Source organism: Anas acuta, chromosome 4 (assembly GCF_963932015.1).
Source record: "Anas acuta chromosome 4, bAnaAcu1.1, whole genome shotgun sequence".
Classification (NCBI taxonomy): domain Eukaryota; kingdom Metazoa; phylum Chordata; class Aves; order Anseriformes; family Anatidae; genus Anas; species Anas acuta.
In genome coordinates, this window is record NC_088982.1 from 71,057,905 (window position 1) to 71,084,133 (window position 26,229).

The 26,229-nt window shown below is 36.9% G+C and overlaps 2 protein-coding genes across 6 annotated transcripts in view; one reads left to right on the forward strand and one right to left on the reverse strand.

The window, feature by feature from the left end:
* Positions 1-19,018, forward strand: part of AIMP1 (aminoacyl tRNA synthetase complex interacting multifunctional protein 1) — a 33,360-nt gene extending 14,342 nt beyond the window's left edge. For all 4 annotated transcript variants that reach the window (XM_068681904.1, XM_068681905.1, XM_068681902.1 and 1 more), the window contains exons 2-7: positions 2,515-2,648; positions 3,402-3,515; positions 5,966-6,124; positions 8,744-8,955; positions 11,809-11,977; positions 18,128-19,018. In XM_068681904.1, coding sequence (XP_068538005.1) covers positions 2,540-2,648; positions 3,402-3,515; positions 5,966-6,124; positions 8,744-8,955; positions 11,809-11,977; positions 18,128-18,294 — 930 coding nt within the window. In that variant the 5' untranslated portion in view covers positions 2,515-2,539 and the 3' untranslated portion in view covers positions 18,295-19,018. The remainder of the gene's footprint in view (positions 1-2,514; positions 2,649-3,401; positions 3,516-5,965; positions 6,125-8,743; positions 8,956-11,808; positions 11,978-18,127) is intronic.
* Positions 19,019-20,278: 1,260 nt separating this feature from the next.
* GIMD1 (GIMAP family P-loop NTPase domain containing 1) lies at positions 20,279-25,046 on the reverse strand. Of its 2 annotated transcripts, XM_068681906.1 has the most exons (4): positions 24,910-25,021; positions 23,540-23,670; positions 22,967-23,382; positions 20,279-20,567 (listed from the first exon to the last, which is right to left on the reverse strand). In XM_068681906.1, the coding sequence occupies exons 1-4, from the start codon at positions 24,975-24,977 to the stop codon at positions 20,295-20,297; spliced, it is 888 nt and encodes a 295-aa protein (XP_068538007.1). In that variant the 5' UTR covers positions 24,978-25,021; the 3' UTR covers positions 20,279-20,294. The 2 variants fall into 2 exon arrangements, with proteins under 2 accessions (XP_068538007.1, XP_068538008.1); XM_068681907.1 differs by lacking the exon at positions 23,540-23,670 and having other exon boundaries at positions 24,910-25,046.
* Between the last annotated feature and the right edge of the window lie 1,183 nt (positions 25,047-26,229).

The window sequence follows — 26,229 nt, forward strand, 5'->3', positions numbered from 1 at the left end:
ACTAGTTTTTTCTTGCGGGATGGGCAGGATAACAGAGGGGAAAGGCAAAAATTGACTAACCTTTGGTTGTTGCAATACCAATGGGTTGTTTTGTGTTTTATAGTAAGGATGGATCTTAAACAAACAAAAAAGACTGTGCCCTTTTTGGATGCGTTTTTATCACATTGCTTTGCGGGTTCATGTGCAGCAGTGATTTCAGCCTGTTGGCTCTCTGTATTAGCCTCGGAAATACCTATTCCTCTCTGTTATTGTTACAGTGCCGGGGCTCCAGAAATTTATTTGACAAGTGGGAAAATGTCTACCCATTGTAATCATGTAACTTTATTTCCAGATCTTCAGTTCATTAGCCAACTTGGCTAAAACCTATCAAATGTACCAATTCTGTTCGCTTTGAAGTTTTAGTAGCATTTTCTGTTGTTGTTGGCAAAGTTTCCCCTGTTAGTATTGCGCTCCCCTGAGAGACTATCGAGCTTGCAAGAAATCTTACTGGTATGCAGACAGTAATACCCCAGGCTTTGTATTATGCTGTGTTGTGCCATAATATTTTTATGTTTATTTCCATTTGATATCTAAATCAGTAACTTATTGGAATCGCTTTTTTCCTTTCTAAAACCCTCAGGATTTTTCAGACTTCATAAATAATAGATCCTGCGTGCTGCACATGGAAAAAAAGAAATCTCATTGCAGAGATGAATTTGAGTATTAAAATCACTTCAGTTGCCTCATGAAGGTGATTCCTGCTGCTCTTCTATCCGTGAGATTTTCTTGCTTTTAAAAAGAAAAATGTGTTGTGGATGGGGGGAAGGTGTGATGACAGTAACACTTCCTTCATCTTTTAGGAAACTGGTGTGTGTTGAACAGGCTTCCACTGTCTTAGATTGCAAAGAAGGCAAAAGAGTTGTTCATTCATCACTTGCAGGAAGAATATAGCCCATGTGTCATCTGTTGGACTACTGTATCTCTTTGGCTTTACAAGTTTTCCTTTGAGCACTTCTAATTACACTAAACCCAATTCATTGTCAGCTCTGGTCCTTTATTTAAAAAAAAAAAAAAAGGGAGGGGGAGTGATTCTGAAGAACTGAATTCTTATGCAGTAGAAGGTCAGTCATGAAATGTAAGTTGCTACTGAGCAAAGGTGCTGTGTTGTGGCTGGGATGAGCGTGGTATCTGTTCACCTTCTTTCAGTTCTTTATAAACTGTTTTGTCATCAGTGGGGCTTTTGTTGCCAATCCCAAGAGAGAATATTCATTCACATGTTAAAGCAGACTTAGGCCAAAGTGTTAGAATAATCTTGCACTAAAATGAAAAATTTTCTTGCCAATTTGGTATGCGAAGAGGCATTTCGGGGCTCTGGTAAGGTTTGGGAGCCGGTACGTGGATCTGCATCACTAGTTTCTTACCAGTTCTTCCCTTTGTTGCAGTTCATGGGCAAATTCACAGGAATTACCTCACTGCTACTTGTGAAGATCTGCAGGGCATCTTTTCTTGCCACCTATAATCTGTTTCCTTTGTTGATTTACATAAGGCAGCTGTTAGCACGGATTCTTTTTATCTTTTAGGTCCTGGGCAGAGGGTAGAAACACCATGCTGCAGATACGAGTGACTGTATTTCATCATTCTGTTGCTAATACTTGAGTCTTTAGGGTTAGATGCAAACGTTGCAGGGAAGAAAGTGGAAAGGATTCAACAAATAGGGCTGTTCACAAGGCATAGCTCATTTCTGGAATATTAGAGAACACAGTAAAAGAAACTGAACATCCTGGAAGAAAACTAGACAGCATTTATTTGTTTTCTTACACTCATTTTTCTTTGTATTTCCTGCTTCTTGAATTTGTTACCTGGGTGCCTGACCTTCCATTGCAGTGGAAACAAAATGAGATGATCAAAATCAGAGCTAAAATAAATCTGAAGCTAGAAACCTGCAGGAAAAGTCATATTAATCAGAGAGGAGTAAAAATGCTGGTGAATTCTGCTTAAAAGTGAAATAACGGTGAAAGTATGCATAACCACACTGTGGAAGGTATTCATACCTTCTGAATCAATTCATTAGAAGTTTGGAAACTTTTGTGGGACGTTTCCATTTCCTTACCTTCAATAAAATTCTGGGTACGCTTCATAATTTTGTCAGATAAAACCAGGCTACGTTGTTCTTCAGTCTAACCTTTTCCCTTTTATTTCGTTTCCCCCCCACCTCCACATATTCGCAGTATTCTCTAAACCTTTCTTTTTCAGAAGGTGGAATTTTTCCTGTTTCGTGAAGCAAGAACATGTTTTCTGCAGCTGGGAAGAGAGTTGCTTTTCTTCCAAAATACTTGAAAGCAGCTGTCAAACATCAGATTCTGTTTAACATAGCTTTTTGTTTGGGCTTTGCATTAGGAGGTGGGAGCCCAGCTTGTTCGCTTAGCAAATTTTCTTACTCAGCAACTGATTTTAGAACTGCTTCATGTGGTAAGGGTTGGTAACGTTAATTACATCAAGAAGTAATTAATTTTAGACCATCTGTTATTTGTCTAGGTTTTTATCCCGTTTCTTGATAAAGATGGCAGCCAACAATGCGGTGCTGAACAGACTGGAGCAGAAGGGTGCAGAGGCCGATCAAGTTATTGAATACCTCAAGCAGCAAGTTGCTCTGCTGAAGGAAAAAGCTAGTAAGGAATTCTGTCTTATCATAAGCTTGTTAGCCGGGTGGTTAACATTAAATGCTCATCAGAAAAAATGAGAACGTGGACAACTTCATTGGTGCTGTCAGCCTTTCAAGTGTGTTTCAGGTTCTCAAAGACTGAGCTTGTAAAAGTAGCACCTTTTCACTGTCTCGTGGTTTGTGGGTATTTTGAAGCTGCTTATTCTGAAATAAAGAAGCATGAATGAAGGGAAGACCCAATGGCACAAAGAGATCATGAAAATGCAATATATGATGTTTCTCCTTTAGCTGGGGGAGAAATGCACTTGGGAAGGGCATGAGACTGATTTTGCATGAATGTGTTACTGTTTTTTTACCACTGTGGGATTCTCTAAAGAATATCATACCTTCATCTTTGATATTTTACACAGGTCAGTATCAGTGAATGAAGGTGCTCCATATTCCAAACGTGTTTAAGCTGCTTTTTTAGTAGGTTTCTTGGAATTTCCTCTTGTGAGTCAACTAAGGAGACTGAAAAACTACTATATTGAGAGGCAACTTGAGTAAACAAATATTATGTTCAAAAAAAAAAGGGGGGGGAAATGCCAATTTTAACAGCAACAAAAATTCCAAAAATATCTGTAATAATAAACTCCTTGAAAGTTGCCAGCTTTTTGGTATTTGGCTCGCTACGTTTCACTTCCTTAAAAACAAAACCTTTTGCCAAGTAATGAATGCTAATTATCGAAGCCTATTGTTTTTAATATAGTGTCAAATTTAGTCTTGCAGGCATCACTCCGAGAAGAGAAGAAGCTTCGTGTGGAAAACGCTAAACTGAAGAAAGAAATTGAAGGGCTGAAACAAGAGCTGATTCAGGCAGAAATTCGAAATGGAGGTGGGGAAAAAAGTCCTATCTTGACACAAATTAGATCGAGTTTTTGGTCATGTTTTGTGCTATCTTACTACTACTTTATCTTTTTGTGATTCTGTGGCATCTCTCATAAACTCTGGATTCCATGCCTATGAGAAGTTGCATACTCCTAACATTCTAGTAAGCTGCAAGTGTAACAGGTACATGTTGCCAAATCTTTACCAGACATGGAACTGGTTCTTTGTATGTTTTTGTAGTGGCATCTTTTATAATGAGTCCCAAACTTGAATGATGTCTATGAGCAGTCACAATACCCTTAAAATGGCTGAAACTGACGCTTTTTGATAGTGTTAAGTGATTTTATCTAGTTTGACTGAAATTCCTATGGAAAATTGAGCCATTGTTCAATATACAAATAGTGATTTATTAAAAAATCTATGGCAGTATAAAACTAGAAATGATGTCTTGAATTTTGATTTCATCCTTTGGTAAGACCAGCCTTTCGTTGCATTATTTTTTCTTTTTTGCACTCTTCTGTGTAGCTCTACTCAGCTCACACCATCATTATATAATTCCATACTTTAAAAAAATAATAAATAAAGAAGGAAAATTGAAACTGAAATGTTTCAGATGTGGCATGCTTTCTTTAAAATTATTTCCAAAGAAAACCTCTTTTACCTTCAACAATTACTACTATGTTTACACAAGCTGTCAATGTGGTAAGATAGTACCCAGTGTATCTAGATGCTAGCATTCAACCATACTTACTGTTTACTGGTAAAACAATGCATTCAGTCTTCAAAAAGACTAATATTTTATAAATACAGATTTTTTTTTCTCCTCTTGGTATGAATAAAGACCTTTCATGTACTAAACTGAACCATTAGTTTATATTTCTCCATCATATGTTAGTCCACAGTAATTCTTGACAGAGACAAGATATTTTGTGTAATTTCTATTATGTCTGAGAGCAATCTTAAGGTACATAGATTTTTGCAAGATGGGATTATACAATACAAAAAGAGTAAAGAAACTAATATTTTGCTTGATACATATCTTGCCTTCTTTATCTTTTTTTTTTTAATCTAAAAGGCAGTGGAAATAAATTCAGATCTTTTATTTTGCAGTAAATTAATGTGTTTTGGCTGTGACAATATTAAGCGGTTGAGCACAGAAATCTGATGAACATAGTCAAGTGATTCTTTTCAGAGTTTTTTTTTTTTTTTATGTTTTCCCGTAAGTAGTAAACAGCAAGTATTTTTGTATAAATCTGATACAGGCAATTGAAAAAAGTAACTTGTGCAAGTTTTCTTGTGTTGGTATTAACAGCAAGTATCAAAAAACTCGGTGCAATTCTTCAGAAAACTTGATGTCTAAGGTGTAAAAAGAAGCATGTGTGCAGAATGTGGACCAGTCTAATAGTGATACTAGAAAGATTAATCAATCCATCATTAATGATGGTTACTCGGTACAATGATTTGTTAAATGGTGTTAATGAGATCTTTAGAAAAGTAGAAAGTAGAAGGAAGATGATTCTTAAGTTGTCATCTGGTGAGATACATAATTCTGGAAATCGTCTTATTATCAGGAATTTAAAAAGAAATACAATGGAAACATGGAAAATTTAGGAAGGTGAGCTATTGACAGAGGCTTCAGATACTTTCTCATTTTGAGGCTTCAGATACTTTCTTAGAATAAGTTTTTTCAGACTCATTTTCTTTAGTAAATCAGAAGAAAGAGTTGGAGTGATCTGACAACGCTATTCAATTTAATTTTATTGGGAGAAAATTATTGGGTAGTATTACATATAATGAGCTAATAGCTAAAAGGTAAAATGAGGCAAACACAAAAACAAAATTGACCCAAAGGAACAGCATGAAGCTGCAACAGAGGAAGGTCAGGCTGGGTGTTAGGAAAAGGTTCTTCACTGAGAGGGTAGTTGGACACTGGGGCAGGCTCTGGTGCCGTGGTCATGGCACCAAGCCTGCCCAAGTTCAGGAAGTCTTTGGACAATGCTCTCAGACACATGGGTTGGTTTTTGGGTGGTCCTGTGTGGAGCCAGGAGTTGGACTTGATGATCCTCATGGGCCCCTTCCAACTCAGGATATGCTATGATTCTATGAAACACAAATGAAGAATAAGGAGTTAGAGTGAAGATAACTAGATGTTGAAGCAAGCAACAAAAAGACTTTGTTTATATTTTTTCTTGTATTTAGCATTTTTTCACAATTTAAAAAATATGTAGCTGAAGACATTGTTCTTAATATCATAGCAAGGGATCAGAATAGCCATATATAAATTGAGTTGTGATGTCTACTTTGTAACGTTGTGCTTCACTACTCAGCAGTTGTGGTTGCTTAGGCATTATAAGCATGATTTTCAGTCTCTACTTTTTCATTTACATTGAAAACTTAAAATGTTGCATTGTTCCAAGCTTTAATACCCTTTCTAATGTATGTGTTTTTCATTTTTAGTAAAACAGATCGCAGTTCCTCCTGGTACAACTGTTTCTACAGCTTCGTTTGCAGATGGTGATCCACAACCCCCAGCAGTTACATCATCTCCTGGCCCGAAAGATCACGTTAAAGGTGAAGATGAAGAAAAGAAAAAGAAGGAAAAAGTAGAAAAAAAAGGTATTTTAATTTTTCTTAACTGTGATAGGCACAAGCCATTTCATTTCTGGAAGTACTTCTAAATCATTCTGGGGACTGAAAAAAACAGTTCATGCAGCCATGGTAGGAAGAGTCATGTGCTAGCTCTTAAAATCTTGCAAGTACCTGAATCTAAGGCTGTCAAGCTGAAAAATCTTAGGTGGGTTATGAGGCAAACTTCTTTTAATATTACTGAACTCCCTTATCTGAAAAACAACTACAAACATATGCCACTATTACCACCAAGAAAAAAAACACAATCCCAAAAAACAAAGGGAGAACAAGGACACAAAGTTCAGAGAGCTTTATTGCAGACTGGATAGCTTCTTTATAGGAGGCTTTTACGTTTTCAGCTGCCTGTATTGACTTCTCTTTAACAAACTCTATTAAGAGAGAAAAAGGCATAAGAATCTGTTACATTTGCACAAAAGTGTAGGTGCATGTCTTATTAATCATGTCTCAAAGTCATTATCTTATGCAAATTATTATTAATATGCTGTGAACTTATTTGTATATCTTATCAGTGCTTGTATATTATGGTTGTAGGGCACTGCATCTGTTTATTTACCTATTTTTCCTGATGAGTTGTAAGGAGGCTTATAAACTACTTCTTTTTTTTTTGGTGTACTTCAGCATATGACGTGTCAATATTTTATGTAGCTGTAAAATGAAAGCAGAGCAGAGGTCACATGTTAATCAGGCAATTAACTGTTCTTTGCTACTAATCACTGGCTACAGAACAAGTATTGGCTTGGTAAGGAAGAAGATATCTTTCCTGTATTGAATTTCCCCTTTTGCTGTGTAAACAGCTTACATTTAGAAAGCAATCTATTTGACTTCTCTCTTTCCAATATTGAATTTGGAAAAAGTTGAAGTATAGCATAAATGTTAAATAGAAGCCCTGAACAGGATAATTCTGTGGAGTTCAACATCTTATTGTAGACATGGTAATTAACTAGCCAAGTAGCTAACATGTAAAATTTGTTTTTTAGTCTTGGAAAATGACAAAATTACAGAATATCCCAACCCCTTCTGTTTTCTGTCACCTGCCTCACTTGTTTCCTCTCTGGTAATTTCCATGTTCTTCAGTGCACTTCTTACAACCTTCATCTGTGATGCTTCTCTGGATTGATTCTGGGCTGACTCTGTCACTGGCCAGAGAACAGCTCTCTCCTTAGCCACAGCATTGGAGTGGGTTTGTTGTGCACATCTATGTGTGTGCTGGGTACAGATGTTTCCCTGTGGTCTCTTTTTTTATTCGGTGACAGGTTCCATTTTCCCTAAAGAGAAATAGGGAGCTAGAACGTAATTGTTTGGCTCCTGACTATTGCAGAGGAATTCTATTAAGTGGAGAATGATTAGAAATGACATAAAGGATGAAGATAATGACTCTTTAAAATGATTTCATGCATTAAATGTCAACTATTTTGATGACATTTTTTTCAGTTGGACTTTAACATAGGGATACACAATAATTGCACTTAAATTAATAAAGCTCAGTCATTAGTACTTTTAATTCATCATATATGAACTGAAATATTTTTGAAGAGTTAAGTTTTTTTTTAATTTAAAAAAGCTGTTCAAAGTTTCTATCTTTGAACATATGAATGAATTTTATCTTTATACTGGAGCAATGATCATGAATCACATAGGCTACTGTGTCCACTTTTGCTTTTTGTTCCCTAGAAAAGGGAGTTTAGTTCATGTTGATGAAGGGAATTTGGTTTGTGGTAATACATAAATTTGACTGGATGAAAGAATATACTGAATTTTAAGTAAGCACTTTTTACATGTTTCTTTACCCCCTACAGATTATTGTTCATTAAGCAAATCGTGAATGTCTTTCAAACAGAACAGCCTTACATACAAAGTGAATGTAGCTTGCTTATCTCAAGGAAATGTGTGAATAGGAAGCGATGTATGGGGAATATTGCTTAACTCCTGTTTTATTGTATACAGTGTATATATAGGTGATAACAAACCCTTGTGTTATGATTGGATAAGGACTTACTACTCATCAATGGAATTTCATAAGCTATGAGCATACTCACACACTGGTTTATCTAGGGAGTAAATAATGTTAGCTGAGGTCATCTTGAAGGGTTGCTGGGTTGCTTTGCAGCTGTAATGCTGCAGTTGCAGTTATTTAGCAGTGCCTGCAGTCAGGAGCTGTTGTGAAGTGCTCGTAACCTGATGGCTTATGATTGTCCAGTTTCATTTGTTAGTGATACACCAAGACAAGACTGTTTGTTAATTGCTAATTATTAAAGCAGTACTATTAGGCTTATCAACATGGCCTTTGGCAGAGCATGTTTGTCACTTACATCTTAGCTATATTTAAGGTCAGGATGACTTCATTTTACAAGCAAGAAAACACTTCTGTCCTACAGTGAAAATCACGTGTAGTAGCAAATTAAATCAGAAGGTGTAAGATGGTTCCTTACTGGAAACTAGCAATAGAGGTGCTAACTCCTTACTTGTCATTTGCATTTTGCACTGGATTTTTACTTGATTCTGAGATTGTAGCTCACTTTTCCCTTGCAAATAGTCGCATACATTTTATACTAATTTTTGTTTCTTGAACCGAACTTCCTTCAACAGGTGAAAAGAAGGAAAAGAAACAGCAGCCTGCTGCTGGAAGTAGCGATTCAAAGCCTGTAGATGTTTCTCGTCTGGATCTTCGTGTTGGCTGCATCATCACTGCTGAAAAGCACCCGGATGCAGACTCTCTGTATGTTGAAAAGGTGGATGTTGGAGAAGCAAGCCCAAGGACTGTCGTCAGTGGTTTAGTGAAGCATGTTCCTCTGGATCAGGTATTAACAACGTTATTTACTGAGAACCTATCCCTTCCTAAAGGAACTTGTGATTGTTGCCTCTTTATAGGGTATGTTTTCATTCTGCTATAAGGTTTTTAATATTATAATAAAATTGTGTGAGTAGGGCTTAACAACATTAGTCAAAAAAAGGAAAAGTACTCCTCCCCCAAGTTAGTTCTTTTCTCCTTTCAGTGCTTCTGTCCTGGGATCTTATTCTGATTCCTCTGTAATGCCTTTGGTATACACTATACTTATAAATTAAGCAGATATTACTCTCCTTTTAAGTTTTCTAGTATGTAGTGGAGAATCTGTAACGAAGGTTTTGCCAACATCCAGACTGTTGAAACCTTTGCTTTCCATCTCTCATTATAGCCCATTGAAATTTTTGGCAGAGAGGAAAGCAAAGGGAAGGTAAATTTAACTTAAAAATACCTTTCAACAAGTGGCTTAAACAACCGTGGAATACAAACCATGTTTTTTACTCCCTTGGCAGGGATAGGGTCTGCCTCTATCTCTTTTTCAGTTGGTCTACTTCTGTGTTTGATAACCTGAGACTTCAAGATCTCTTTTTCCCTTCACACCTCTTCTAGAGGGTTAGTAGGAGGGAGGAATTGACTGAAGGCTCCTTCGACATTCAAGTGCAAGCTTGGCAATTAAAGAAATGTTTTATTGAGCAACTGCAAACTGGCTGTGAAGGAATTGATGTTAGTGTGGAAAAGCTATGCCTTTGAATGCCTTTTCATTCCCTATTCATGCCCCCTCCCCATGGTGAGGTTGCAAATGCAGGAGGCAGTTAAAGCTGTATTTGTGGTTTTTAGGATACAGAAATTTACTGAATGGGAAAAAATGACTGAATATGATAACTCTTCTGCACTGGTCACCCAGTGGTATCCAACTACTGGATCTGCAGTGGGCACAAATTCAAATATATTTAAATTTTAGAAATTTAATAAAATTAAATAAATTTAAATGTTTTTAGCAGCCTGCTCTTGGGAAAGCGTTTCGGGAAAAACAACTCTTAAAATTTTTTCTAAATAAACTTAGGAACACGAAGTGTACAGAATGTAGCAACAGTAGCAGTCCTTTCTGTTTACCCTGCTTTCTGTATGAAATAAATAATCCAGAATACTCGTTAACAGAAAATTAGGTGTCATTCTTGCACATTTGTTAGGAACAGTTTCTGTCTGGTTTTAGTTTTGGCAAGTGTCTGTTAGCAGGTCTCTAAATTCTTTGGGACGAGCTTCCAACTTTGTGTTTTTGCAGTGTACAGCATTGTGGAGTCCTGGCTTGTGACTATTGCAATATAGTTAATTAAAAACGTATATATTATAGCAAGTACTAGAAACATAATTTACCAAAAATTCAGCCATTTATGATTGCTGTGTTTACTATTGTAATGCAGCATTATTTGAGGCTGTATTATCTGATTTTACGTCACATTGGGAAGCAAAACATATATCTTCATTCACGTTTCAGTACACAGTGTAAGTCACTTCTAGGCATGAACATTTGTCGCATTTATGTGCAGTACAGTGTGTTTTTGGTCAAGGACAGTTGGAAGCTGCACTTTCTGGTATCACATTTAGAACCTGTCATCAGTAATAGGGATATGGTACAGGAACATGAAGTGGACCATGCTAGTACTGAGCTCTTTCAGCAGTAGCTGGTGACAATTGGAGAAGATTTTGAAACATTTGCAGAAAATGGCAGTATTTCTGCCACTGGTTTTGACTTTTTGAAGTGGATCTCCATGTGCTCCTAGCAACAAGGCCTGTTTCAGGCAATCATTCTTGAAATTCAGACAATTCTCAAGTATCTGTTTCTTGTTTTCCCTATTTATTTTCACCTCCTTAAATCCCATTTGATCTGAGAGCTTCACATCAATGATCAGAAGTGAAGGACTAAGGATGCAGGGCAAGTATCTTAAACTTCACAAAAAGAGAAGAAGAAATTGGCGAGGGCTTTTTGTTGCTATTGTCATTGCAACTTACTCTGTCTTTAAAGCAATCAATGTAGTAGTTTTAATTCCTATTCATTAGCCTGTCTGTCGCAGTATCTCATTTTGAGATACAGAGGGAAAGTTACTTAGCAATCAGTTATACAGGTAACTTCAAGGATTACCTAAAGAGTGATTTAACACTTGTACTTCCAGAATGAACTCTTGTGTTTTCTGTGTAGTAAGCATCAGTGAGCTTTGGCCTATTTTAGTTTGTTTGCTTCTTTTTCCCCCATGCTTTCTCCTTCATTCTACCAGGATGTTGGGAAAAAACACACAAAGTCAAATCTAGAATTACTTATGGTTATATGTTGCATTCATTAGGAGTATGGGATTAAAGGCATGCATTTTTCTGTCTCAAAGGATGTTTTGGGTTTAATTTCTTTTCAGTTTGAAAGTGTGCTTTGTTTTCTAGGCTAATGTGTGACTATTCCCTCTATCATTTTTTTCTCTCTCATTTACTGTTATAGTTTTTACTAACATTCAAGGACAGAGAAGAAAATCTGGTTTTATAATTGTTTGCTCTAACAAATTGCAGTGTACGGTATGTACAGCTGTTTTCAGCAGTTCAAAAAATTCAAAACATTTGGGTTAAGTAAGATAGAATTTAAGACTAAAGTGAGCTAGCTAACTGTGTAAAGCACCTGTATATTTCCAGGACACTAAGAATTTCTTATCTATGAGCTAGCCTAATCTGTAGAGTGTTTTTTAAATGGAGATTCTTTTATCGTACTATACTGAAAGTGGATTGAAGCGATGATTTAGATTGAATAAAGATGGAATGTGGGTGAAATGAAATAATTTAAGTCATTAGGCAACTAAGTATTCAAATCCTTCTATTTTCCTACTTCAAGATGCAGAATCGGATGGCAATACTGCTCTGCAACTTGAAGCCTGCGAAGATGAGAGGAGTCGTATCTCAAGCAATGGTGATGTGTGCCAGCTCCCCAGAAAAAGTGGAAATCCTGGCTCCCCCACCTGGGGCAGTACCTGGGGACAGAATCACTTTTGAAGGTTTTCCTGGTAAGCACTGGGTATTTGGGAAATGGGGAACTTGAAGGAACTAGGAAACAGCTGACCTCTGCAAAGGTGACATTGGTGTTGAAGCAGATAAAACAGTATTTTAAAGCCTATTACATTTTTGGTTGAAATTTTCTGAATTAGTTATGTTAAAACCCTTTTTGAGTGCTAGGATTGTGTAAGTAAAGGATTGAAAATATTCAGGCACCTGCCAAAAGTTGGAAAATGCAAAGAAATAACTGTAACTCCTGCAGGTTTTATGGTACTTCTAAGAAACCAAGCAATTTAATATTAGTTTCTCAAGTGTTTCAGCATTGCAGATGTTTGAGTAAAGATGAACACACTTTGCAAGTTGCAATTAGCAAACATAAAGCATGGAAATAACAAGTATCTTGCCCAGTGTCTCAGTTTAAGTGATGAAGCAGTAAGTTGATGGTTCCAGGTCCTCTCCCTAGGAAAAGTCAGAACTTGAGCTAGGCTTTTGTGCAGGAGGAAGGGTGATGCCTATGTATGAGAGGAACCTATAATATTCAAAATGGGAGGGGGGCGGGGGATTTTTTGTTTGTTTGTTTGTTTGTTTTGTTTGTTTGAAGAGGGGGAGAAATGATTCCTTGGGTCTCCAAAGAAAGACATTAGATTCCTTTCCACTTCAAATACATAATCAGTTTTTAACACACAAAAATAATTCTGCATTGTTTAAATGGTGGGAACTCCAAGTTAGTACAGCATCAAAATAGGTTTCTAATTCACAAGCAAACCTTCTGTACAGAAGATTCCCCCTTTTGGTCATTCGAGCTACTGTAGGATTTTCATACAACGAGAAACAGCTCTACTCAGTTTTTCAACTATCAAACAAAGGAAGTTCACATGCCAACTTGGTGCTGTGCTTTTGTTTTTTTTGATAAAGGCAAGGATATCCAGGAGATGTAATTGCTGGTAGCGAGTAGGAGCTGCCTGCCGGCCCCTCTGTTAAAATTATCTGGCCCAGTTTATACTGTGGCCAAGGAATTCATGCAGCACAGCATAGGCCAAGGCCTGCTCAGGATCACTATGTGACATTATTCTAAGAAAAAGTGGTCTGTAACTCCCAGGATTTCCTATCTTGGGGGAATTTTGAGTGTGTGCATTTATCAGTGAATTGTTTATATCCTTTTCCGAATGAATTTGTTACTAAGAAGTTTTCTTTCACATGTAAGGAAAACATAACTTTCAGTTTTGTACAGATCCTATCAAACTTTTTAAATGATTGTGTCTGACAATTTCTAGATGCAGAGTAGTATTTTGATTTATAAGCTTCTTGGCAAGCCCTATGCTTCTTACACACATCTACATAAATACCTTTCATAAATACACATACATATGCACACATATTTATGTGTGCATACGTTTACACACTTCTCAGGATGAAAACGTTGCTTGTATATATATATATATATATTTGGTTGGCATGTGATTAAGGAAGCAATGGTCTATTCAAGTGTTTTGGAAATGGGGAAGAAAGCTCAGATTTCTGTGATTTAATGCTGCGATTGAAAATACTTGATAAGAATACTGCTTTTAAAAGGCTATCAGTCTTGCAGCATTTCTCATTTTCAGTTTTCTGTTTTAAAAATGCACCAAGCTTGCTAGCTGAGATGTGGTATTGGTAAGCTGGATGTATGCAATGCATACTGAAATTTGAAAGGCTTCAGCAATTGTACTGGCTAAGCTGAAGGAATATTCGTGACCTCTAATTTTTCATCACATATCTGTGAGTAAAGTTAGATCAAATGGTAAGTGTGTGTCCTCTATTACATGAAAGGATCAACTCATACTACTCTGTTGTTGTGGAAATGGGCATGCAAAAGACAACGTCAAGTTGCAGAGTAAACCCTATTAGTAGCTAAGACCTGCAAAATAATGGAAAAGGCAGTCTGTGTGTGTGTTTTGAGGGATGGAGGGTGACTTTTTTTTTTCTTTTTCTAAGACATGTCCTTACTCTAAATTTGTCTAAATTTGAGTAACTTCATATAGCTGGCATTTGAAAATCATGTAAGACCTGCTAGTGGTGCTGTTCTGTTATCCAGCATATCTATTCTTGCACATAAGACTAATGAGGTAGATTTTATCAAAATAATAAAACTGACTCTGTTGTTCGACTTGCAAAAAGCTTTTCCGAGAAAAATACGTTTATAGGAACATTTGTTTTACAATCATTGCCAGATGTATAAGATATACCGATATTCTGTTGACATTTTGATTCTTAAAAAGACGTAGAGTATGCTAAAGGTGGTGTAAAAGTTGTACTTTAGTTCTAAAGTTATAACCTGTAGCCTGTGGTTATAAGGTTTTGTACGCGTCACAGCCATTTCCTTCTGACAGGGAGCCAAAGACACAGAGCTTTGGTAAGTGCCAAATGAAGGCTTTTACAACCTATTTGAAAAGCATATGTATCCAAGGCTACGGATTGTAGTCTGAAATATGGCAGCTGTTTCCTAATATTTAATAAATTGTTGCTCACAAACATTAGCAGGTATGAGCTGGAAGGGAGTCATGGACTTTGAAACCATACTTCATGCTTAACAGTAAAGTGATATATCTCCTAGAGTTCCTATAGCAAACATGAGGAAAAGCTAGAGAGAAAAAATGTAAAGCACTGTAATGTAAATATAAAACACTGAGAAAAAATGTAAAGCACTGTCTTTTAAAGAAAATACTTTTGTCTTCAACTGTTGGTCTTTAGCAGACACAACTTGCAATGAGGTAACTGGCACATTGTGCCATGCAACATGAATGGGATCTCGTGTGTGTTTGTAATCTAATAGTAATAGAGCAGGGCAAACTTTAAGAATGAATTTACGTGCAAGAGCTCAACAGGATACAAATTAAAGCTGATGCAGTTTTAGGATTTTGACAGTTTGTAGTTTTTTTAAAAAAAACTGGAAACTCATTAATAATGTCCCTTAACCAAGCAGGGAAGGCACTCCTACGTGGTAGGAGTGCCATACAAAATATTCATCAGACACAAGCTAATTTTCCTTGTTGATTTTTGGCTAAACAAACAAAACAAACAGTATCTTGCTTCAACCTCATTAAAATTAGTTGATCATTTTTCTGAAGAAGCTTGAGAGTTTTCTTAGAATGATTTTCAGTATTTTAGGCGAAGAAAGATTTGCTAAAGAATGCGTTTGTCTGGAGGACCATCTGTTCACTCAATGTCGTTGCATTTTAAGGGAACTTTAACACCATCTCGTACTCTACTATATGAATCTTCAAGATATATTGGGCTTTTTTTGTATTAAGAACTTTATCAAATTTATATCCAACTTTCATGGGAAAGATCTGATTCATAAGCCATTCCTTCACATGTGTGTAAATATACCCTCCCACACAGTAATTGCTGTGAGACAACAATTAACTGGAGTTTTCACAGCTAACTGAGAAACCTTCTTTCTAGTAGCAGTCTAATTAATGTCATGACAAAATTCGAAAATGCGAAAATGCCACAGGAACCACAAGTCTATTATGTAAATTATTTGATTTAATGCTAGTTCTGGTTTAAGAATCTTTGTCATTTTGTTTTTTTCGTCAATACCTAGCTCTTCAAAGCAAGAAAATGCTAAGACTGCAGTGCAGTGGTTGGTCTGTATTTAACAGATTTCTTTAATCAAAGCTTTGGTGTATGGGTGCTTTCCTTCAGTTGCGTAGTTATATTCCATGGTGGGCATTGTGGTATCAACTTTTTGTAAAGTCTTTTCATAGTTACTGAGTTGTTACACAGTGGAGACGTTTCTTGCCTATTATGAGAAGTTCTTCTGTAATACTTAAACTATTAGACCAAATTACATATTTAACAAAATTTGGGACCTTTTATTTGTTTCTTTTTATGTTGACTGGGAAGCTCATTAAACCACTACAAGTTTGAATTCATTTTTAAATGTCCTTCTAAAGAATATTTTCTGAGGGAAAAATGTGATGAGGGGAAAGCTTAGGAAAATACACAGCTTAAAACTCTGGTAGTATTTAAAATTGGTGCCTATGCTAATCTGAGTTCACCACAGATCCCAAGAGAGTTGAAATGGGATTGAAAAGAAACTTATTAGCATCCAAAATGTGTTTTTTATAATAAAAGTCAGGTTTTGTTCTTACTGGGGAAAAAAAAATCACTTGCTTTTTATGTTTGAGGAGGGGGGAAGACATGCACAATGGATCATTTAACATTCTGTTTAATGATTTTATTAATTTGTATGCATTCACTTGGTCTAAATCCAAGTCTGTCTCTGTGAACTTAAGCATTGACTAGGATTTCAGTTTCTTTGAAAACGCACAATTGGCTCCGAGTGATTAGGTTATTAATAGTATTGCTGTTTTTCTTTTAAATATTAAGTACACTGCAGTTGTGAAATAACTTGACTGTGTTACTGAATGCTGCTCTGGCAGCCCTAGCCTGCTTAACACAGAAGTCTGGCCCGGTACTCTTCTCACACACAGTTGCAGATGTAGAAACTAGAGAAGTTAGGCCTGTCTACAGGCTGAAATAACTTAATATTGCAAGAACTGAGAATGTGAGTAGACTGAATTACTGAAAACATTTAAAGAAGAAAATAAGGCAGGTTGGAATGAGAGTAGTTCACTTACTCACGCTGGTCAGTCAGTCAAGAATACACCAAGCAGTAATAACTCATCCAACTACTAGAAACGTAGCTTGTGCTATAAACCTACAGGTGTTTTTTTTTGGTTCCTGAGCTTTTGGGGACATTGAGTAGTGGAAGATGTGAGTACTTTACATCCTGCTCACATAGAGAACTTTTCATTTTGCGTTTAAGAACTTCTTGCTCCCCTGAGAGGATCTCAGGGAAGATCCGTTTGCCAGGATTTGTTGTTTGAGTCTTGTTTTCCTTAGAGGTTTCAGTTATCTGGGCCGAATGATTCCAACATTGCACACCTAGCTTTTAGCAAGTAAAAATACATGCACAGTATCATCAAGTTACAGATAGTATGCCACCCCCTTCACCATTTAAATGTGTTCTGATCGTATTTGAAACAATTCTTGGGGTTTTCCTTTGTCCTGCTTGTGTGTTACACACAAGAGGTTAAGAGTACCCAACAGTATTAGGATTAAATAACTTTTAAAAATGAAATCATGTTTTTGTGTAAAAGGATCTGTATTGTATTAAAATTCAGAAATGGCATTTGGTTGACCTTTGATTGGAAAATTGGTTGTATTGCTTAATCTAGATTATATTGGCAGGCAGCAGTTTTTTCAGTATAAATATTTATCGCAGGGGATCTTATTTACTGTAGTTGTTGCGTTCCTGTATTTTGGATTTTATGCCCATTTACTAAAAAACAGGAAGAAATATTTGACTCTGGAACACTTCGCTTTTCTGAGTAATGAGTTTGTATTTTAAAATATTGCTAAAAGAACCTTTTTCTGTAGTCATTAGAAATTTTTAAATAGATTTCCTAATGTAGTTAGGCTGTCCCCCTGTCAGTAGTTCACCTGATCAATAGTTTACCATGGTATACATGTGGAAACAGGTGATTTAAATAGACTGAGGCCAAAATTGCTGAGATACAAGTTGGCCCTTAATGCTACTATTATTTTATGCACTGGAGCTGATCTCTAAATGGTACAAAAAGTAACAGAAAATTGTTGAAATTTGGGGCTAAAATTATAGGTCAGTATCCTAGTTTTAGACTAGTCTTGTCTATGTTCAACATTTCTTACCTGTAAACGCAAAATAAATTTCTAAAAATTCAGTAATTCTTAAGATACATAAGCTGCGTCGTGTGGTCCACATCTACTTAATTCTTAGAAATCCTTTTGCTTTTAGGTAATGTTTGTAAACTAACAACCAGCAATAGTTTTCTATTTTCTATCTAAATAGATTTCTTCATTTTTGACAATAGTAGTAGTCTGTTACTGATGCTTTTTTCCCTGAAAGCCCAGCATTTTGAGAGAGGATCTGGAGGCATTTCCTAGACAGTCCCTAATTAAGATTAAAGTTTCCATTTTGAGATTCGCAGGTAATATTTTTTTCCCTTAAAATTTTTTACATGGATACCATGTGAGCTTTCACAAATGCATATTTATGCACGTGTGCATAAATAGATCTCTTGCTCTGTCTTCTGTATTGTGTGCTATTAGTTTTATTCTTTGTTTTGAAACAGGAGATCCCGAGAAGGAACTTAATCCCAAGAAGAAGATGTGGGAGCAAATCCAACCTGATCTTCATACCAATGACCAGTGTGTTGCTACATACAAAGGAGTTCCATTTGAAGTGAAAGGGAAAGGTGTTTGCAGGGCAGAGACCATGGCAAACAGCGGAATTAAATAAGTGGTTATTAGCCTGTTCAGATGTTGAAATGGAAAGTAACGAGAGCACAATAAAAACGTCAATGTATAACCCCTCTGAAATGCATGGCTAATATGTTTTTTGTTTAATTCCTCTTCCAGAGATACAGAATGTTCTGTCTGTAATACTTTAACAATTCACTCATTCTCCATATTTACTGTCCTTGAGGTTGTGTTCTCAGCAGTCAGTAACCACACAATGTTCAAGACTTAATTGCCAAAGCTTGTTCATGGTATAACTAAAGGCTGGCAAGCATCTTTTCTAGACAGCTGAAAGTTTTAGAGGATCCGTGAAGCACGAACATCTTAATAAGGAAAAATTTCAGCCATGTTCCTTGTGTGGTAACACAAGGTGGTCAATTAGAAAGGTACGGCGTGAGCAGTTGGTCTGTGAAGACCATAATTAGTTTCATTCTTCTTGTTGTCTTTCAGAGGTTTCACTTCTCTCAAGCATTTTTCAGATATAATATAAACTTCTGCAAATTTTGGTTTTGGATGTGTCATCTGAGCTGTCTGTGGGCAGTTGTAACGGGAATATAAAACTATGTCCTGTTATGGCCTAATACAAACACATTGACATACATAAAATATGTTGTTTTACTATATTAGCTCATCTTTTCCAATTCGATAGTGCCAAATGACAGATAATACTACAAAAGAACGAATAACTAATAGATGGCTGAACAATGTTAGTCAAATACCCCCCCCCCCCCAAAAAAAAAAAGCTTTCCAATGCCTGAAACACATATAAAATGTATTTTTCTTGTTTTAATGTATCTTTGAGTAATGTTTTATGCAGAATATGCCTTGGTTTTAATGGTAATAGCTATCTTTCAGGTTTCACCATTTGAATTACTTCATAATACATTAAGAGCAGTCACAATGGCTATGGGAAAATCCTCAATTTACTCCTTTTAATTCTTGCCTTGCAATACACTGAAGTAACCATCTTAGATCAATTCACAATTAAACCCTTTAAGCAACTATTTAGAGGTAATTACATGTTTGAGCATATACTATTTAATTACCTGTCTACAGCCTAACTACTCAAACAGCACTTTTCTAACCACTGAAATAAAAAACAAACTTACCCAACCTGAATTTCACAGGCTTTGAACTTCATCCCGTAAGCTGGGAGACGAAAACAAAATGATGATGATAGAAAATTGAAAGGAGTAGGCACAAAAGAAAAGATGAACAGGTTTCGTTTTGGATACGTTTTGTATGTGCCTATACAGTTAACTGTGCTCATTTTCTATGCATCTGGGAATCAGCGGTAGTAATTAGCACATTTTAAATGTGCTGAATAACATTAGGCATGTGGGAACTATTTTAACTGCTTTGTAAACTACATATCTGATAATATCTTATTAAACGATATTCTTGAAGTTGAAAATCTCAGTTTTAATTATTCTTGAATCAAGAATAGGAATTCAAGGTAAGGAAATCAAGGTAAGGAAACAACTTTGCAGTAGATAAATTTAATTTTTAATACTGGAAAACTTTTTACAAACAGCAGATTTCAGAGGAACTTATGAAAGCTCCAAAAATTGAGCAGAAAAGTTCCTTCATTCCTTACAGCCTGAACTCATGCATTATTATATGCTTTCTTTTTCTCCAGCTCTGTGTTTTATCTGCAATATACAATCAGATGCAGCATAAAATCTTACTCCTCACTGTGTGCATGTTAGGTATTAGCACTATTAGTATATTAGTTACATTTACATATATAACAAATTAGCACTAGTTTGCTCTGATGGTGTGGTTGAAACTAGGATTCTGGATCCGGTAGCATGAGGTACTACTCTGTGAAAGGCATGTGGTTTGGGAATCTAAAGAGATATTCCCAACCGTGTGTTCAAAGATATTTGGTATAGAATGGTTTTGGGTGTAGAATGTTCCAATTGCTGGCTTTTCTACTGTTTTATTTCCATTAAATGTTGTAAACTATAGAAAATAGACACGAGTACCCGAAAGCTAATTTTATTCTTTGTTGTGTTTAAATAGAAGCACTTGATAGTTATTCTGTCTTATAAAATTCAAGAGCTTTCGTAAGACAATAGCTCTTTCCTCTTTAATTTTGCTCTTCTGGTTGTCTAGAAAGACATATTTATGCTGCACTGAGCTCAACAGGGACAACAGGGTACTTGAGACACTGTGCAAATACGCTTCCTCACTGAATCCAGCTTCTTTGGCCTTGTCTGCATGAGTAAGTAAAACCGCAGTGAAATCCTTCCATGTGGGACCCAGAAGTTCCTGTAATGAAAAACAAATCTCAAGTAGATATCTTTTCTTGTTCACTTCACCCAATCCCACCTCATATACTTATGTATTAACAGACCAGAGTATGTTCTTTTCCTGGCAGTAATCCAATTCATGCTATTTGAGTTGCTGAAATTTCAGGGGGTTTTGACCTTTGAAGAAAATGACGTCCCCAAATAGTGGAAATAAGTGGTCATGCAGTGCTAGCGGTTCTTTGTTCTCCTGCTACAGGTGTTAATAGAGTTAATATATATATACATATATATGTGTGTGTGTGTAAATAAGGAAAATGGTTGTTAGCTACAGCACATATCAGCATAACATGTAAAATTCAAGTAGTTTATTGTTTCTACATATCTATATTTCTATTTATAGAAGCTCTTTGGAAAAGCTTTTACAAATCACATTGCATAGAATAAATAAATAACACATTTTTCTATAACGCTGATTTCAGTAACAGCTTTATACCCTAAAACTGAACTGTTCCCAGCAATTCAGGAAAAACACAAATCAAATGCATCAACTTAAATGACAGCTGGGGAGTTTGTCTGTAACTGCAGTGGTCCATCTGATGGTGGGGAATTTAGAAAATAAGCTGTTTTTTTAAACTCTTGCAGATTAGATGTTTACTGTATTTTGGTATAAGTTCTCTTAGGAAGAGTTGAGGTATAGGTTTTAGGGAGAGGGAGTAGTGCCTTGATTTTCTGTGTACTCAGATGAATTGGTGCTAACATTAATTCTGAAATCAATATCTACCACTTTCCTAATTCATTAGACTATTAAAATAGAAATCAAAAGAGATTAAAATAAGTCTTCTGTATGAATTACTGATATACCATCCTTAATATGCAGAGGATTATTGCGAGAACTGAATGCTAAAGGTAGTCCTTATGGTAATTTATTATGCAATGACATACTGAAATATAACAATTGTATTCCCAGCGCTCAGACAGCTGTCCTGCCCTGTTTGTTAGCGGCTGATGAAATCATAGCACCTAGTGTTTTAAGGGGTTAATAACTAAAATAAGCTGAGAGTCGGTTACAATCACAAAACAGAATTAAGTGTTGTTTTCTCACTTTTTTAACATGCTTTATTTCATCTCCAGTGGGGGTTTTTGTAGCTTCATTAAAGGAGAAGGGTATCCTGGCATCCCTTAAACTTTTAATGCCCACATGGACTTGATCCATGCTTAGGGTAAAAATATTAGCAAAAAATATCGAGTCCTCTTACGTATCTTGAAGTATAGAGGCATGGGAGAACTGAATAAAGAAAAAAGGTAATGCTGAGAACAAATATATATGTCATCTGGCAATGAGGAAAAGTGCTGTGAAAACTTAACAACTAACTCAAACTACTGGGAAAATGAGGAGTAGCCTAGCAGTACAGAGTAATCATGAGGAAAGTCAGAACAACTTGAACTGGTGTGTGTATATATATCTATATATTTTTAGGTAATGTCATTACTGCAGGTGATAGTACTTGATGCGCCAGGAAGTCCCTTTCAGTCTTAAAGATTTTTAGAAAGTTAATCTGTGTAAGATGGATGTGAAGTGTAATACCCAGACTTTAAAAATGGTTGAAAGCCTTTTTTTTTTTTTGTAACTCGTATAAACAAACCTCTTTGATCTGATCAGATAGACAAACTGAGCAGAATCCCTTTGGTCTCCTTTTCAATGAAGTATATGCATGGTGATGAAAACATTTCCACAGAAAAGAAAGCCATCCCATTTCAGTGTCTCTCCCTCCCGCTTTTCTTACCTACTTCCAAAAAAAATTTCCCCCAGAGGAGAGATTCAAAATATTTGCTTCGAGCCCGTTATGCTAGAAATTTTCATTACCTAGCGTAAATTTAAGGGAATTGTCTAGTTATTCTCTCTTGAACAGACACAGCAGTAATAATAGTGCAGGACAGAGCTGAGCATCCTTACCCTAGGTCAGTCAGATTTCCTGCATGACTTTGGACCTGTCATATTCTGCTTCGGGCTGTGTTGTATCCTATACAGAGCACAGAAGAGTAAGGTAACCAGACCTTTGCTTCGTATAATGGTTCTCTTTAACAAGCTAGATCTGTCATAGTAAACCTTTAACTCATTTCTGAGAGAGAAGCTTGCTTTGATGGGTAAATTTAATTCCTAAATCCTGTTGTGCTGAGTCCAAGTACAGCAGACAGCAGTTGTTAGCTCTCTTCTCGGTTTAGTGTGAGAAGTGTAGCTCTGGTTTACAGTTTTGGAGTTGGGCACGGTGTGTATTTCAAATAGTGGATAGGGAAATGTTCCCATTTTCAGCTGCACTTCTCTAACTTGCTTCTGCAGTGAACTCCTCCATAGCTATTTTCAGCCACAAAGAGCCCCCGTTGTGGGCAGAGGCTTCTTCCTATTTCCTTATTTGTTACCTGGATGAACTGAACGGTGTGTTCGTTCTCATCGGGACACAGAGGCAGGTCAGCCCGCAGGACCAGAAGGGCTAGATGCAGGCCTTCCTCCCTGAAGTGCTGAGCCAGGGCTGATCGCACCATCTCTCTCACCCGCTCCTTGCTCAGGCTGCTGTGGGGGAAGCCTGGAGTGTCAAGCACCCGCACACGGAGGGCGAGCTCGCAGCCATTGCGCCGTGTGATCCCCGAAATGTGGCAGCTGTGGCCCAGGCTGCAAAATGTAGTCACGGAGCTGGGGGAGAGCCGGCTTTCGAAGTCATCGCTGCCTAGCAGGCTGTTCCCAGCAGCGCTTTTGCCAGTCTGAGTCCTTCCAAGGACGACAAGGTTGATTGTCATCTTGTTGCTGCCTGCCATTGTCGATGCTTTTAGCCACAAACCTGTCATTAAGTGAAGAACAAATAACGTGAGCTGTTTGAGACGCCAACTTTAAAAACACTCCAGCAAAAATGGCAAAACTTGGTGTCTTTTGAGTGTCCTTCCCTGCCTGAAATATCTATTTACTATTGCTAGACATTCAATACACCACACGCATACCTCTGATCCAAGGACACGGCTTTGGCCTCCAGTTTGCTGCTCGGGAAGAGCGAGACTCCCTGGTAGCTTGGTGGGCTGCCCTCCTACGCTGGTGGAGAGTGAGGAGCTGGGAAAGAGTCAGATCTGAGGAGCTTTAGGAAGAAATAAAGCAGATAAATTTAAGGAGAGGCAACAAACAAGGAGAGCAGGAGCTGAGAAACAACCATGGAAAACAGCGTTGTGGGAGAGTGTTTTATGAAAAGAAGGAAAATTAGGGGAGGAAGAATTGACAAATGTGTGCTGCTGATACTAGGTGACTATTTCAAGAAGTAAATCTTCACATGCTTTTAAGAGGGGAAAAAGGGTGGTATGGAAGAAGTAGCTTTTAAAGGAGCACTTTTCCCACACTGGAGACTGATACTAAAGCTGTAAGAGACAATAATTCAGAAGAGCTTTCTGATGCAGGTAAACAAATACAGGAAGGATGTCTTAGTGAAGAAAGAAAGGCTGAAATAGCTAACACTGCAGATCCTAACTCCAGGTCAAACTGGAACTTTGGAAATCTATACAGTCTTTCACAGCACAGTGGGAAATAAAAGTGTAAGCTAGTGAATAGAGAGGGGAGATGGGTAAGTATTGTTTCCAGTTAGTATAACTCTTCATAAATAAGCCATCTCATTTTCTTCTTTTCTGTAATCCAGTGTCCAAAGGGGTTTGATGCACATTAATTGTCTCAGAGGAATATTGGTTGATTAAGTTCAGAGATTTTTCAGATGGAAAAGCAATTAGTAAGTAAGCAGCTGATTTCAAGCTATCAGTGACACCTGAATTTAAAGTTTTTGTATTTCTTTATTTTTATTTTTTAATGTACTGCATTTATGTACTCAGACTGTGGGTAACTTTACAGTGGAAATGTCTGCATTTAATTTTAGATTTTTGCATATGCAGTTTAGGGATTCTCCTTTATATCAAATCCATGCCCAAATCAGTCTTTTGAAAAAACTTAAGTACAAAGCCAAACATGCGAGATCTATTACTGTAACATTACTTTTGTTACAGACAACACTGAACACTGTATATGATCGTACAGAATTTGCTATTTGTGAGCTTTTTGTGAATTTTTCCATGATCCACTTCCCTTTTTTCTTAAGAATACCTACCTATTCCCTTTAAAAAAGACACCTTATGAAATGGTTGTCGTCAGTTATTCATCAATCTAGATGGGTATTGTATTCATTTTTCGTAACATAATGATATGATATGGAGGACATGAATTCATGCATTCCTTTTTTTTTTTCCCCTAGTCATAATCAAAGATTTTTGTTCTTTTTTTTTCCCTATATGCAGTCTATACATAAATGCTTAGTTTAAATTCATGTTATGTAGCTTACCTTATATTCCCTGAAATTCTTCTTTCATTGTCTCGTAATCCATGTGTGCTGAGTAAAAAGACGTTCATAGGTGAACTTTGAAACTAACAACAGCAACGTACCATGCTGAAACTGTTACGTACACATTAATCTGGTTAATCTATTACTGATAGATCCTCATTCAATTGGATACATTTGGTCTGCACTTGACAGTGTCAATTGAATTTGCAAGTTAGATGCAAATGCGGATTTTGCAATCACTTTATTGATTATGTGAAGCTGGTATTTTTTCAAGTTACTGAAGTTCTACCAGCAGTATAATGTGAGTGGCAGTGGAGGTACTGGGTTACTTTCAGCTTTTCAAAGCACCGTGTAAACCTTATGCAGATATAAAGCTGTTTGTCTAACAAAGATGGATTAAGATAATCCCAAAATGGATAAAACTACAGAAATTACGCATGAATCAGGAAGAAATCTGAACGCTTGCACCAGTGCCGGTAACGTGCATTCACTGTTAGCTAGATAGCTTTGATTGTGTGCTATGCTTGGTAAGTTTGTCTTGCAAGCATCATTCTTTGCCATGCTGTAACAGTATTAAAACCAAAGGTAAAAGCATTTTTCAGAAAAGACCCATCACTTGTTTATTTTTGTCACAAGTGGGTAAGCGACTAATTTGAACTTGTGTGCCATAGTAGGAAGTAAATCCACATGTGTGCTTTAATGTCTGGATTCTAGTAACAGAACAAAAAGGTGAAGCAAGTCTGCTTGTCCGTTCACAAGGAAAGGTTTAGCTATACCTCCCCTCCGACCATAAATCCCAGGTGGGTGGAGGTGTATGTTTACTCCAATAATCTGGAAATCTGAGAACAAGAGTCTGGTACGTAGGCTGCCTGTGGTGGGAGGAAAAGAGGAGGGTGTTTTCCAGAGCCTAGTCCTGCTAGGGACATTGTCATCCAAAATGTAGCTCTATTTGGAAGCTCAGATGTACTGGTTTACTCCAATACCAGGCTGCTCTTGCTTGCAGCACTGGGACGAAGACTTCAGTTCCTCCAGAAGCCTCTTGTTATTTCCCACTGTTGTGCCACAAGCACAGACAGTGCTTTGGCAGAAGGTAGGAGCTAATGGTGCCTTCACAGCCTTCTTGTGTAAATTCACATTATTCTTTCATGAGTTCATTATTTATGTTGCTTGACTCTCAACAGCTGTGCAGCAATTTTGTCGCTGTATGTTTTTGAGAGCACATAGCAAGTCAGTTACCTATAGGTAGCTCCCTGCTCTTGAGCCTGCCTGTTCTGGTGAAAGGTGAGATGTTAAATCTTTCCTTGTGTTGTACAAGTAGCT

Coding starts and splice junctions, on each gene's coding strand:
- GIMD1 (XM_068681906.1), bottom strand. CDS start 24,977: ATGAACGTCTTTTTACTCAGCACACATGGATTACGAGACAATGAAAGA. Junction 23,671..24,909: donor AGAATTTCAGGGAATATAAG/GTAAGCTACATA, acceptor TTCTTCCTAAAG/CTCCTCAGATCTGACTCTTT. Junction 23,383..23,539: donor GCCGTGTCCTTGGATCAGAG/GTATGCGTGTGG, acceptor ACTTAATGACAG/GTTTGTGGCTAAAAGCATCG.